Here is a 14,295-nt window from a genome sequence, read left to right as displayed (position 1 = left end):
CCGGCCGCAGGGTGGGTAAATGGCCAGGGCCTCCTGGAAGCTCTGCTCAATGTCGGGGCTCCACACGCCCTCGGCGTCGTTGTCCATGGGCTTGTCGGCCGAGTCGCTCATGTGCTCAATGTCCTCGGCCGGACTCTCGCTGCCGCTCCAGCTGCTGGGGTCCATGTTGGCACTGGGTGGGGGGTGGGAGGCCTGGGGATTGGGACAGAGGGGATCCTCCAAGCCTGAAATTAAGTGGAGGAGAGATGGAGGGGAGAAACCTGGAGAACACACACACACACAGACACACAAATAGTATGTCAGTCCACAGAGCTAACATCAAAGTAGTCTTCACACGGATTAGTCAATACTAAAATGTTGTTGGTTAAAAAACAAACAAACAAACAAACAAACAAAAAAACAGGTCAGTGAGCTGCTGCACACTATGACCATTATGACACTATGACCCTCTCAAGATCACACAGTGAGTCTGAAATTACTATGTTTTTCTGGTCTTAATTTATTTGAGGCCAAACATCTTCTGACACCCAATGAAAAGATACTATTCGGCAACCAGAGGCATGCTATGGGAACGGAGACAGAGAGCTCATGTAGAAGGCGCATGAGGAAAAGGACGAGCCAAGTTCAGAAAACGTCGAGCCGTAATCCAACACAGCTGCTGTAAAAACACTTACAGGCTTTCGCTGTTGTCTCCCGGCCTCTTAAAACTTGGGCGAAAATTCATGGCGGGGAGAGATTGCTGAATGAAAATTTACGACGCTCAATGGCCGCTGTGTTCGCTCTCCAAAATAGATCATGGAGGATCACATCAGGAACACTTTGGAGCTGAAAAGGGCTTTTCAGGCCAAAGAGACAAGCTCTGTGCTTAAATCCCTGCTCTTCCCTGACATGTACAGTCACTCCATGTGACTGGGAATCTCCTGATTAAGGAGTTTCATAAAGTGTAAACAATCTGAAAAATCACTCTGCCTATTGTTAGGGCTCAGATACAAAGCCAGGCAGGCTTTGGTAATCCAAATGACTCACAGATGGAGAAATTGTTTCCTAAACACCAGAGATGCTTACAAAATATGCACACATAAGAAAACCATTATCCACATCAAACTACACAATATGGTCTCCAGCTGAGATACAATGCACTGTAGTTTCTCTTTCTGTTGTGTACTGATTGTCTGTACAGTGGGTGTTTTGTAGATGACTGTATAATTGATGTGTGTGAGTGTGTGTGGCGGGGTGGGAGGCGTGGGGAAATAGAAGAGGGCAGAGTGCAATCACCCACAGCACAGGCTGCAGCTTGGGTTTTGAATTTGGGGTTTGTGTGCTGGGTGCCACTGACTGCTGACACTGCACAACTACTTTGTGCTTCTGAAGGCCTGGAGTTAGTGTGTGTGTGTGCGTGTGTGTGTGTGTGTGTGTGTGTGTGTGTGTGTGAGAGAGAGAGAGAGGGGGGGGGGGGGGAGAAAAGCCCTCTCATTCCAGCCGCTAAACAACTCAGGGGCCTTAATATCATCCCCCTGACTGCATAATCAACTCGGCCCCTAATCGCTTCCAGCACTGATACGGCACACTCCCGACTTCCATCTGGGGGTGGGGGGTGAAGAGGGGTGGGGCGGGGTGGTATGAGGCGCAACCCAGTAACCCCAGTCTGAGGCACGAACTCAGGAGAGAAGACAGCTGAGCTCCAACAGGCAGTTTTATAGCCTGCATGAACAGCCCCAGGTGTAGCTGTGCGAGTGGCCGGACGATGAGCTGGACGAGTGGTCAAACAGGGAGCCAAGGTTAACTTGAAAAAAGAGAAAAAAAAAGCGAGAGGCCATCTGCGAACAGAAACAAAATCTCCTCAGTTGCCGTGACACTTAGATCCAACGGCGATCTGCGACAACTCAAGGCACGGTGACATTTTTTGAAAGGACGATAAAGTCGACGCGCAGTGTAAATGCAGCAGTTGATTGCTAAAACAACTCACAAATAAAAAAAAAAAAAACACGCCCCTCAAAAAAAAAAAGTGTTTCAGAGAGCCATTGATTTTCTCAGGATCACTGGCAGTTGACAACAGGCTATTCCATGTTAGACAGCTTGTGCATCTGTCGCTCCCTCTGTAATTTACAAGGCTGCGAAACATCAAAAGGCAATGAGGAGGGAAAAAAACAAAGCAAAGAGAAAAACAAAAAGCAGGGAAGAGGAAAGAGAGACCGAGCATATGCTTTCTTCACTCCACTCCCATCCATCCAGCCAGCATTAATAAGCAATTCAGTTCCATTTATGGCCTGTGTGAGTCTCCCTTATTGTTGAAATGCCATGGGTAAAATCCATGACAGTCTGCACCATAGAATATAACCCAGCCGTTACATCCATCAGTGAAATTACTGCCAACGCAAATGGTACCAAACAACCCAGCATATTATTCCAGCCCAGGAATAATGCAGTCCACATACAGAACGACAGGGAACTTGAGCCTATGATTCAATTTAAGCACAAAACAGCTGAGCTGTGAACAAGGGCTTTACTGTATGTGTGTGTGTGTGTGTGTGTGTGTGTGTGTGTGTGTGTGTTCTGCAGAAATAAAGTTGGAAAGAGACATCAAATGTGTTTGGGAATCTCAGCATTTCTGGGTGTAGTGTTATGTATTGCATATGTGTGTGTGTGTGCGTGTGTACGTCTCTCTCTCTCTCTCTCTCTGCATGTGTGCGCGCATGGTGATAATTCTTGGTGATGCGACTTAACACATCTTCACAAGCCACCCACCCCCACCCCGACCCCCGTACTCTGCAGACAGAGCCACACCGACAGAAGCCAAGAGCCATGGAGCCCCTGTGCCGCACACACACTGCACTGCAGCCATGGCAATATGGCCGAGGCTGATGGCAAAGTGGGGACTGCTTCTAGCGGGGGCCCCAGTGGCAGATGGGAAAGGGAGATTAGTCATGCAACAATATACTGTGGCTACACTTACACACCGCTCCTCGGCCCTCCAGGAAAGGGGGACAGCATTCCAAACAAATGGCATGGCATGGAGGCGCGTCCGCGCACAAAACAAGGGGGCACACATCCACAGCCGAGCAGCTGTCAAACTCCCGCACTGCTTGCGCGCCTGTGCCAGCTACTGGGGTTAGTGTGTGTGTGTGTGTGTGTGTGTGTGTGTGTGTGTGTGTGTGTGTGTGTGTGTGTGTGTGTGTGTGTGTGTGTGTGTGTGTGTGTGTGTGTGTGTGCAGGCTGACACTCAACTGCCAGGTGGGCACATGCATAACATGCACAACACAGCGCCAACTAGTTGTAATTGAATGTAATGATAGGTATTATGTATGAGAGCTCCTCTAAATGCGTGTCTGTATGTGTATGTGTGAGTGAGTGAGGGTCTGCTCAGTCATTTTAATTCAATCAGTCTATTTTGGAGACATGACAGTAAGGTCTCTCAATACAATATATGCAGGTGACTCCCCATATATGCTATACATGCTATAAACAGTGAAGACAGACAGAAGAACAACCTCTATCGTAAACGTTATTCAAGATGAACAAATGGTGAAGTCCTCAGGAACAACTCTGAATTCTTGCACCAGTGTAGGTATGAGTATGCATACTGCAGGCATTATTCACAGCTAACCCTTCACATACAGTAGAGAGGAGCTCAAAAGGTAAACACTGCAAAAGGAACCATTACCATAAGTTAACTGAAATATTAGGTAACCATTGAAAGTCAACCACAACATGCTCACACTTCTATTAACACAGGAACATAAACAAAAAATGTGTGTAATACTGTAGTTATTTATGAGTGAAGTTATTCAAACTGAATAATTTTCAATGGGGCAGAACTGCAAATATAGTTAATGAAATATTCAGATAAAAGTTAAAATAATATCATGAGAAGCAATGTATGTTATCCTTACAATATACGTATGAGAAAGGAGCCCTATGGTCTTGTGTCCCTCATATTCTACAGACTGAGTGTTCCACCTGATCACACGCTGACCTGATCACAAAAGAGTCTTTAGAATGGCTGCTAGTCAAGTATTGTCCCCACAAAAAAAAATAACGAACCGCGTTAGATTTGTAAAACAGCGGTAATTTCTAGGTAACCAGCACATGACTGCAAACATTCAAGACATTCTTACTTCCACCCTGACCGCCAAAGCACCAGGTAAATTACTCCTGCCACTGTGATGCTAGCCACTGTATTAGTACTCATAAAGTCATTTCATCATAACAATATATAGATAATGACGAGCTTGGTTTATTATGCTGATGAGCCGAGGGGAGAGGGTAGAAATGAAAGGTTTCTAAACATGTCCCCTCGGTCTGTAAAGGATCACATAAGAAACAATATTCTTTCGCTGCTATTCAGTGCATTATACTAGTGACATGAAATGCTTGTACAATTCCATTAGTCCCAGCAGGCCTATTAGTCTATCATCAGGCAGGAAATTTAATTAAGGATGACCTAAAAAAATCCCTTCCTTTCAAGCTTTTCACCAACAGAGGCTTTTGCATTTCAATGGCATGCATGGTGAAACAGTGAGCACATCTTGTGCTTGGTGTGTGTGTGTGTGTGTAAAGCCAGGCATTCGCCTATGCCTCTGTGTGCGAGACACTTCTCCTTTTGACGCAAACGACCTCACAGCGGTGGAGTCATCACCACAATGCCCCCAATATCCATTTCACTGAGTCTCATTAGCACAGTGTCCACGCCATTAACACATCCCTTTGTCTCCTTCATGTTTATGAAATGCACTTATTTCATTTCTTTTTTGCCCACTCAAAAGGAGCACAAATTTACCCATGAAACACTGCCGCTCCAAACACCTCACTGCTCTAAGAGATGTGTGGATTCAGTATAGATCCTTCTTATTATCTACGCACACACAGGCAGACATGCACACACACACACACAACCACATATAAACTGAATTAAAAGGTACTAACTGGATGCTTACCACATCCTGTTTTCACACAGGACAATTAAACAAAGGATTAAAAAAGCTGATGTCAGCAAATATGAGGTATAAACCGCCAGTACAATATGACACTGATGAATACATTAATACAGAGCATTCAAGCATTCATGATTTTCTTTTTCTCATTCAGTTAATATGGCTTATACAGTCTCCTTTGGCTATTAATATGGACATATATCACCATTTACCAGTATGTATGAACATTTTCATATTATTATGAAATATTGTTATCACTGGGAAAATAAATTAAATTAAATAAATGTTGAAAGTGACATTCATAAAATGTGTGCATTTTCTAATACTCATCCTTAGCCTGACCTATGATGTTATCGCCTGCTGTTAAGACTCTGTTCCCAGTTGGGCTGAATTAGTGCACGGTAAAGCTCAAATGGAAGGTTCCAAAACAGAGGGAGAATCTCAGAGCGAATGCTCCCAAATTAAGGACTAAGTGGCAAGTTAGTCCTTAATTTGTGTGGCATTCGCTCTGATATAAAGCTTTGCAATAAAGTCAAGATAATAAGTGGGCAGCCGTGGCCCACTGGTTAGCACTCTGGACTTGTAACCGGAGGGTTGCCGGTTCGAGCCCGGACCAGTGGGCCGCGGCTGAAGTGCCCTTGAGCAAGGCACCTAACCGCTCACTACTCCCCGAGTGCCGCCGTTGAAGCAGGCAGCTCACTGCGCCGGGATTAGTGTCTGCTTCACCTCACTGTGTGCTGTTTGTGTTTCACTAATTCACTGATTGGGTTAAATGCAGAGACCAAATTTCCCTCACAGGATCAAAAAAGTATATATACACTTATACAAACAACTACACTACATTGCTTTTAACCGGTGAGGTTTCTCGGCATGCTGTGAATCACATATCAGGTTTTAAGCAAAAATTACAGCTGTATCACTTTTTTAAGCCAAGACCCTGACCCACCCCCTTTTACTGTACTCACCAATTCCATGAACCTTAGACAGTCAAGTCAGCACATACCAGAAATGACACAGATATGACGAATCAGCCCTGCATCAGTCATCCTCATGAGTTTTTAATTAGTTCAGGGGATATTCCACAACTTCTCAACCAAACCAACCTCCAGTTAACAGATAAGTAGCCAACTGATTGCAGCCAACAGGACATATATGTTGACTCAAAACATATATGTCAAGCAGTCAGTCACTCAAATACAATACATTAAGAATACACTATTCCCTACTCTTTTACCTAAAAACTAATTCATGGAAGAAGACATAATAAATATTTCAAAGTAACAACGCTTTATCCATTCCATTTATCATTCCATGAGAGGCAATTTCAGCTTGCATTGAGGTTTTCTGGTATCCATGTGTAATTCTCTGTTCCACTGAGAACTCCGTTCAGGCCATTTTGCTGATAGAATATAACCACAAAAGTGTCTCTGGGAACATGATGTCCCATAACTTCAAAGGACGTATAAGAAATCTCTGGAATGTTTCACTGAACAATTGAATGTATTCTGTGTGAATAACTAAATAAATAAATAATATACCAGTACATATGTGTATGTTTGTTTTTCCATTTCCATTGGCTCAGCTCAATCAGTTTCAGCAGTGGTACCTCACACCATGAGGTCAGTGGAATGAAGGATGGACTCTTTTTTTTTTCTTCAGACAGATAGAGATCATTTGACACATCTGCTGCACAGTAAGGGACCTCAAAGATTCCCATTCAACTATGCCTCTTATGGTGACCAGTGATGACCTACCAACAAACAACAATCCCTTCCTTTTCTCAATGTGTAGTTCCCCTAGGTATTGTGGTATTGTGTGTTTGTTATAATCCCTTCAATGCCACCATTCTCCAAGAAACTAACCATTTTTCTTTGCTTTACCTCCTCTTCTGTTGAGTCAGATCCCAACCATTATCAGACATCTTCCCAGGGCACAACTGCCCCAACATGGGCCCGACAATACCTCCTCCAGGAAATAAAGGGGGCAACATGTTCAAATGAGTGTGAACTCCCAGGCAGCGTGGCCAATATTTGCCCACAACCTTTCGGAGGCCTTCAGCAGGGGGGACACAATTTGGTATCAAAGACTGCCATCAACTTCATCATGGCTCCCTCACAGCCTTTGATGAAATAACCGAGAAGGCGTTTTAAACTTTGGAGAAAAGGCCCTTTTTGTAGTTACATTAATTATAGGGACACACTGAATTGCCACAAAAGCAGGGATTTCTTTTTCTTTTCAGCAGATATGTAGGTGTGTTACCCTCTTTGGCTGAAATACAACATAGCTAGATAAAACCCCTCAGCTATTCACACACAACTTTCCCAAAATCCTGATCCTTTTGTCGTTTTCCTCCACAGACCCACAGTATAGTGCCATGTTTCCTCTCAGTATTTAAGCAGTCTCAATCTTTAAATGAGGGCTGCCATGAACTTGGCGGAATGAAAAGCTAACAGCAATACTGTGTCTTTTTTTTCCATGGGCCAGACAATGTCTTAACTTGAATGTGCAAGAGTGCATAGTAGCCTTGACATCCAATAATATTATCTACACCAATACAGTGTCTCAGACAGTGTTTAAAAGAAAGACTTAGCAGGTCTTTGCTGGATGGTTGGACTAACTACTGGCAAACTGGAGTACGGGTCAGGAAAAAAAGACTTGGTCACCTGCTAGAGATTTTCCACAGAAATGTGTATGACATGGCAGCATTTATTATCAATGTCTTTGGCAACATACTGTGCAAGTCACTAAGACTCTGAGGAGGCAGAACGCTAAACATGGGTCTCTTGCTAGTATATGCTGTGGGGAGAGGAAGTTGTTGAATTCCTGATTTCTTACTTTGACTGGAACTCTGTGGTTTGTTTTAGTTACAGCGCTCGACTTTTCTAATGACTGATGAGTTGCATATTGTGCGTCATGAGCTGAGCTGAGATGAGTGTTCCAGCGTGAGAAATGCTTCCCACAAGCTGGACTGGGGTGGGGGAAGGTTTAGGTGAACAGTGCAAGATGGTAGACTGGATCAATAACAAGGACAAAATCCGACATTGATTGTAAATGGAAATAATACCCACGTGGCTCCTCACTCATATTTATCAAACTGCTGTAGCTGTTTTTGCCTACTTAGAGTAAATTACATCAATCTTCATAAGCGTTGCAAGTTTCCTTTTAACCACATCAAATCAAAGCCAGCCTTCTCTCGCCAGTGCAAAAATATGACCGCATGTCCACAGAGCAAAGTCCTGCTCTGCAAGGCACATGAAATGGGCTGGAAAAATCTCTTTCATTCATCCTCAAGGAAATAGGGCAGCGCTGTTCGAGCCTTTGTGGATGTGAGGCACAAGCGCTGAGTCATATCATCCACCAGATTGCAGCGAAACAACTAAGGAGTTGTGGTTTTGTATTTCTCTCTCATCAGGCGAAGCAACGTCGCCACGCTAGTGAATAACACATAGGCTGCTTCTGCTGTGCTAGATGGCATATATAGTTGGGTTTTGCGACATTCCCAGCTCACAACAGTTCTCTAAAATGCCACACAGCTATGCTGTCATAGCGGAGAGAAGCCCACTGGTCTGGACAGAATGTCTGTCACTGAGATTTTGATCATTCTGTGGCAGCCATGACAGAGGACTCTGGTGATGTCAGCGGTGCCAGTCCTTTTCACACGGTAAGGACTTACACACACACACAAACTGTCCACTGCCTGGAAAACAACAAGTGAAAGTGCACCAATGCGGACTCTGCTAAAAAAGCCCCTTATACCCACAAATCCACACATGGCAGTTGCACACACACACACACACACACTTTACCACACCACGGCCCTCAACAAAAACAACAACACTACAAATCCACACTGTTCTTCCCTTTTGTGACACAGGGAAAGGGGTAGTGTGTGTGTGAATGTGTGTGTGTGTGTGTGTGGGGGGGGGGGGGGGGTAGTTTACCTCAGGGCACAGGCAGAGGGCTGGCCCACCCGCCGCCCTGCCTCAGAGGACAGCCCATTGTTCCTGCGCTCGGCAAACAAAGGCTGCCCCCCCTGCCCCCTCCGCTCACCAGGCCTGCTGCTCCATTGTTGCTCTGACCCACCCGCTCCAAAATTTCATTACATATGAATTTTCATTTATTCCCTCCTGCGCTTTCTCTCTCTCTCTCTCTTTCTCTCACCCCCCCCCCCCTCTCTCTCTCTCACACACACACACACACACTCGCAACCTCCCTCTCTCTCTCTCTATCTTCCACTGGTCGAGTTGACTGTTGCAGCCGTTGTTTAGGCATGCTTCCCGTGCTGATGATCAGAGGAGAGGCTGGTAATCGTATATGGCAGAACAGACAAAAACTGATCAAGCAGAGGGAAGCTGACACAAATACATCAGTCATGATTAGATCACAGGGGCATTTCCGAGCTTCTTTCAGGAGGCTTCGGCCATTGACTAAACAGGGCATTGGAGCACCTGAAAAAAGAGCTACCATGGAGAGCTCTAAACTTTAATCAAACATGAAACATTCTTAAACTTTAGCCAACAAAAAAATCATGAACAGTATTCACCCCCCTCTCTCTGAGCTTTCCAATAATGAGCGCCTGTGTGCTTTCACAGAGACATTACTGGAATGGTTGACATTTTTGAAGGACAACCTGTTGCTCAACTAAGCAGAGACTGACAATGCTAAATCTCCAAAGACACCTGATCTGACGCAAGTGTGTGAGAAATATTTGAGGAATGAATTCATGATGTTGCCAAGATATGTTAATGAATCCTTTCAATAATCAGATGCAATTTTTCACCCCTTTTCAGTGCAAAAGAACAGCTAATTAAACCCTCGTAATGAATCACTGGGACACAAAAGCAAGCCCCTTTTGAAAGAGGAATATTTCAATCTACATCCATCCACTACATCACCAGCACACTAAAACACCTTTGATGTTAAAACATCCAAATTAAGATTTGGTTAATTATAATACTTACAAAAGCGGTCATTTGATATGTTACTTTGTATAACATAATTATTCAAAATGAAATACAAAAAAAACTGCTAATTATGTTTGCATTAATTTTAAGACATTATCTGATAAAAAAAAATGTTTTACAAAAAATGACCAACAATAACCGTTACTGTTATACTGCAACCTAAAGAGATCTCAATAAATGTGGGAAAGACAGTCTGATGCGGTGCACACATTATGACCAATGGAACAGACCGCATGCTCTGATGCGCTGTGCTGAGCCCTGTGTTTGGCTAAATAGGAGAAAATGGAGGGAAGAGACTGTAAGTGTGTGTGTGTGTGTGTGTGTGTGTGTGTGTGTGTGTGTGTGTGTGTGTGTGTGTGTGTAATGGTGGGGGAAGGTACAATAAAAGACTGGATGAGATAGAGTAAAAAGTGAAGCAGGGAGATAGTGTGTTAATTCCATGTACGTTGTGGCTTGGCAGCAGTACTCTGGGTATAAGTACACACAGCAAAGAAGCGCTTCACAGACTCCTCAAAAGTAAGAAGAGAGATTTTCCAACGACACAGCACAGACTGCCTGAAAACATTAGAACGCCGCTGATAAGCTAAATTAACAGATAGCATAGAAGCATACATGAGCCATATGGTGCCTTGGCTGCTACCGCCTGTTGCTGGCATAACAATGGGCCGGCTAGACAGTGAGTGGCAGAGGCAGTTTCACTAATGCTTGTTCCTCTGAATTTTCCAGGCGGGAAGAGCTGGGGTGAGCACACACACACACACACACACACATATTTGCATTTTCCCTACAGGTGGATAAGAGTACTAAACCAGATGTCAACACCAGAGAGGGGGCCTGTCTGCCGTCTGTGGTTCAATAAGTCCACAAGCCTTCTGCCTCAACGTCAGAAAAGAACAATACGTGCCCCTTCCCCCATCTTCCCACAATCCTTCATTCCCAGAGGTAACCCAACCTTGTGAGCTTTGCATCTTTTCTTTTCTGAACACTAGACCTATAACATCTGTTGATTACTGGGTAACATTTAAGCAAAACACTGCACAAAAACAACATTGGACACTGCACAAAAACTACAATCAACATGTGAATGCTTTGGAAAGTATGAATGCTCTTCAACACAGAAACTTCAAAAACAGTCAGTTAAGAGATAGTTGTAGGCCTACTGTAATTGACTGAAAATTCGTTATGAAAATGCATTCACATTAGAATCTCATTAGAGCCCCAAAAAGAAGAATATTGAGTAAGGCAACTGGAAACGGCAGAACACACTAAATGATAAGCTATTTTAAACAAATATACTGAAATTAAAAAATAAAATAAAAAAGGTAGCACTGCCTAGATTTCTTGCATCAAACAAAGCAGTTAAAGTGGTCTCTATCCAGGATAAAGTTACTACTATAGTAAAGCAGGGAGGTATGCTAAACCTGACAGATTTCTGTGCAGCAGTTAAGGGAAGTCCATCTCGAATATTGACGTAATAACTTGACAGCTAGTGTAATGTTTTAGTGTGCATAGGCTACAAGAAAAAACATGTTACTGTTAGCTCTCAAAATAAATAGTAAAATATACAGGTCCACTACAACTCCTTCATATCACAAAAAGGTTATACCATACATATAATGATTAACAATAGCCTTCCTTCACAGTGGACTTTCTACCGCCCAGATTTAATTGACAGAATGCTAGCCTACTTCCCAAAGTAGGCTAACCTGCGCCCATCATTCCGGACCAAACAATCAAGGTCCAACTCAGAAAAGCCATCGCTAAAATCCATGCACAATATACAACCATTTTTTAAAACTGTTCAAGAAAAAAATATTTCACTGTTAAAAGAGGAGGCTCAAAGCTCCACTAGGGTGTAAGCCAAACGATTACTTACAGTGTGAATTAATTTAGATGGCACTATCAAATCACTGCGTATGGCGATGTAGGCTATTCTACGGGTGCAACAAGTACTCCCAAACGCTTTTGTTAACCTCCGAAGTGTTCAGCTCAGTTCGGCGGTTCCAGTCAAGGCAAATGCGAACGCGTGAACTACGGCATTGCCTATATGCCAATACATTTTAGTAAAAGTATACATTGATTTCAGAGCAGTCGGCTTATTCGCATTTTTTCCAATTCCACATTAGATCAGGGCAAATTTCGACAACACAGCCTAGTAACACGACCCCGCTGCAATGACAATCATTGGCTAGCCTACTCTACAGTGAGTTCTGAACAAAGTGAAAGAGCTTCGACAAAACATGTCGAAATCTATTACTGTTTTGACCGTGTCAATGTACAAAATTCATTCTCCTTTTTACAGATATCAGCCACATTATTATAGTTTATGCTTCAATCGAATTTAAACATTTTCAGATCGCAAAAAAATAACTTAATAACTCATTAAACAAACTTACCTCAGACACCTAGGTTTATTTAATTTGGAACACTTTCGAGCTGTTTGATTTGTATCAGTGGCCTGGCTTTCTTTGCGGCAATTGCATTTAAAGTGTTTGTTTGTTTGTTTTCTTTTATCAGTCAAGAATGAGAACGTTAATTTTCTCCGTATCTACAGAGATGCGAAGTATGCGCGGAATGAGGGCAAGAATGAAATGAACGCGAAGATTGAGTTTGCAGCTGGGGCGGAGCGAAAGTGGCGTCATCCCAAAACTCCGGAGCCAGCCGAGGATGGGGGAGGGACCACGGCCATATGAATTACCTCACTGGGGAAACAGTAGGCTCTCTGTAGTAGGCTATGGACATTCAAGTAGGCCTACTCCGTAAAAAAACATCTTCATGGCCTATCAACAGACCTTTTATCTACTTTGCTGAACTTCCGATTTCAAAGACCAGGGATAATAATGTTCAGTCTATACGCTAATGTCCTGGTAGCCATATAGGCTCTGTGCACTGGCCTGAGTTATTCCAACAATGTCAACAGAACATTTACTTGAGAGCAAGCGAAGTGGAATTCCACGCAGGCTTTTTATACATTACACAGCAAAAACTTTTGATTAGCCTACCTCATTTGTTGGCACAGTGTCAGCAGCCTGCTGAGCCTATTTACACAGGCCGGGGAACTATCGCAGCCTACTTCTGTAGGGGGGGAAACAAGTGATGGTAGGCTACAATTCAATAATCGAGGATCCTTCCTATCTTGCCTCTGGACACACTCCCTGCTCAAAGAGAGCGACCTCGGGCTACGAGATAGGCCTATGAAAGTCGCCATCTAGCGGTTTTAATATGGTGATATTTCAGTGGCTGAAATTGGGTTGGATGATACACTAATGCTTTCGCATAAAAAGCTCTCAGGACGTCGGTGATTGTACCGCAGAGATTTGCAGTCATTTTAGTGCAGCCTTGACTTATACCTTGTCGCTAGTAACATTTGTTCCCGGCAATACAAATTCACTTATGCTTTTTTATTACATTGTAATAATTTCGCGCAAGGCTCAAGTGAGGAGAATGCGCACAAGACGCGGGTCAATATCGCTCTATGAATTGAATGTAACATTTCCCATCTTGGTTGGATGACATAGCCTAGGCCTAGGATACTGTAGGGCCTAAATCTAATTCCAGAGGGGTGTGTGTCGACATTTGGCACTACTCATTTTCCATTGAGTCCATTGAGTAGCTTTAACCTTTACTTCAATCTAATCTCTTAATTAATGGGCATAGGTGGTGGGGGAAAAAAATCAATATTTCCATTAAGAATGAAAATAGAAAAATGGAGGAGAGAAGAAGAGGGAGCAGAGAGCGAATGTAATTGGCCATGAAATAGCCTAATCGGGAGGACTTGTGTGTAAAGACTAAGGCACTTCTTGACATGTAATTGTTACAGACTTCAAAATTATTATTATTGTTATTTTTTTTTTTGGGGGGGGGGGTCAGAGAATCAACATAACATAGACAAAAGCGCATAAACAGCATATCAGACCCCCTCCCCCCTCTCCAAACAAAAACAAACAAACACAACACAACAGGACTAGACAATGACTACACAAAAGTGTTAAGCAATTAGGCATGATGTGAGAGTGAAGTGAGTTAAGCAAGGCATAAGGTGAGATAATTTATATTGCAGGAAGCTGGATTTTTATCTTTAACATGACTGATAAATGGGTTCCACAACTAAAAAAAAACGGTTAACAGAGCCCCTTAATGAATGTTTTATTTTTTCTAATTCAAGAAACAGACATCAAAATGTTGGTCTCACAATTAAGGCTACTTCTTTAACAAACTGTTAAGAAGTCATTTACATTTACATTTTTTTTTTTCATTTTGCAGATGCCTTCTCCCTCTCCCTCCAGAGAATTATTTGTATTTATCATTCGTCTCTGCCTGACTCAGGGTTAATGGAACTGTGTAGCCTACTATGGAGTTATTCAGAAGAATGTTGTGATAGCAATACTGGTAATCTCTCA

General features: G+C 43.1%; 1 protein-coding gene across 4 annotated transcripts in view; it reads right to left on the bottom strand.

Annotated features, from left to right (window-relative positions):
- Nucleotides 1-12,916, bottom strand: part of tead1a (TEA domain family member 1a) — a 37,491-nt gene extending 24,575 nt beyond the window's left edge. For 2 of the 4 annotated variants that reach the window (XM_042109088.1, XM_042109091.1), the window contains exons 1-2: nt 12,292-12,464; nt 1-260 (exon numbers count right to left, since the gene is read on the bottom strand). The exon at nt 1-260 is cut by the window's left edge and continues 37 nt beyond it. In XM_042109088.1, coding sequence (XP_041965022.1) covers nt 1-165 — 165 coding nt within the window. In that variant the 5' untranslated portion in view covers nt 166-260; nt 12,292-12,464. Of the gene's footprint in view, nt 261-11,771; nt 12,002-12,291; nt 12,465-12,897 lie in introns of those variants that run through there. The other 2 variants (XM_042109090.1, XM_042109089.1) reach the window with 2 other exon arrangements.
- Between the last annotated feature and the right edge of the window lie 1,379 nt (nt 12,917-14,295).

The sequence above is a fragment of the Alosa sapidissima genome, chromosome 11, assembly GCF_018492685.1.
Source record: "Alosa sapidissima isolate fAloSap1 chromosome 11, fAloSap1.pri, whole genome shotgun sequence".
Classification (NCBI taxonomy): domain Eukaryota; kingdom Metazoa; phylum Chordata; class Actinopteri; order Clupeiformes; family Clupeidae; genus Alosa; species Alosa sapidissima.
This window is presented reverse-complemented; position numbering and strand designations above follow the sequence as displayed.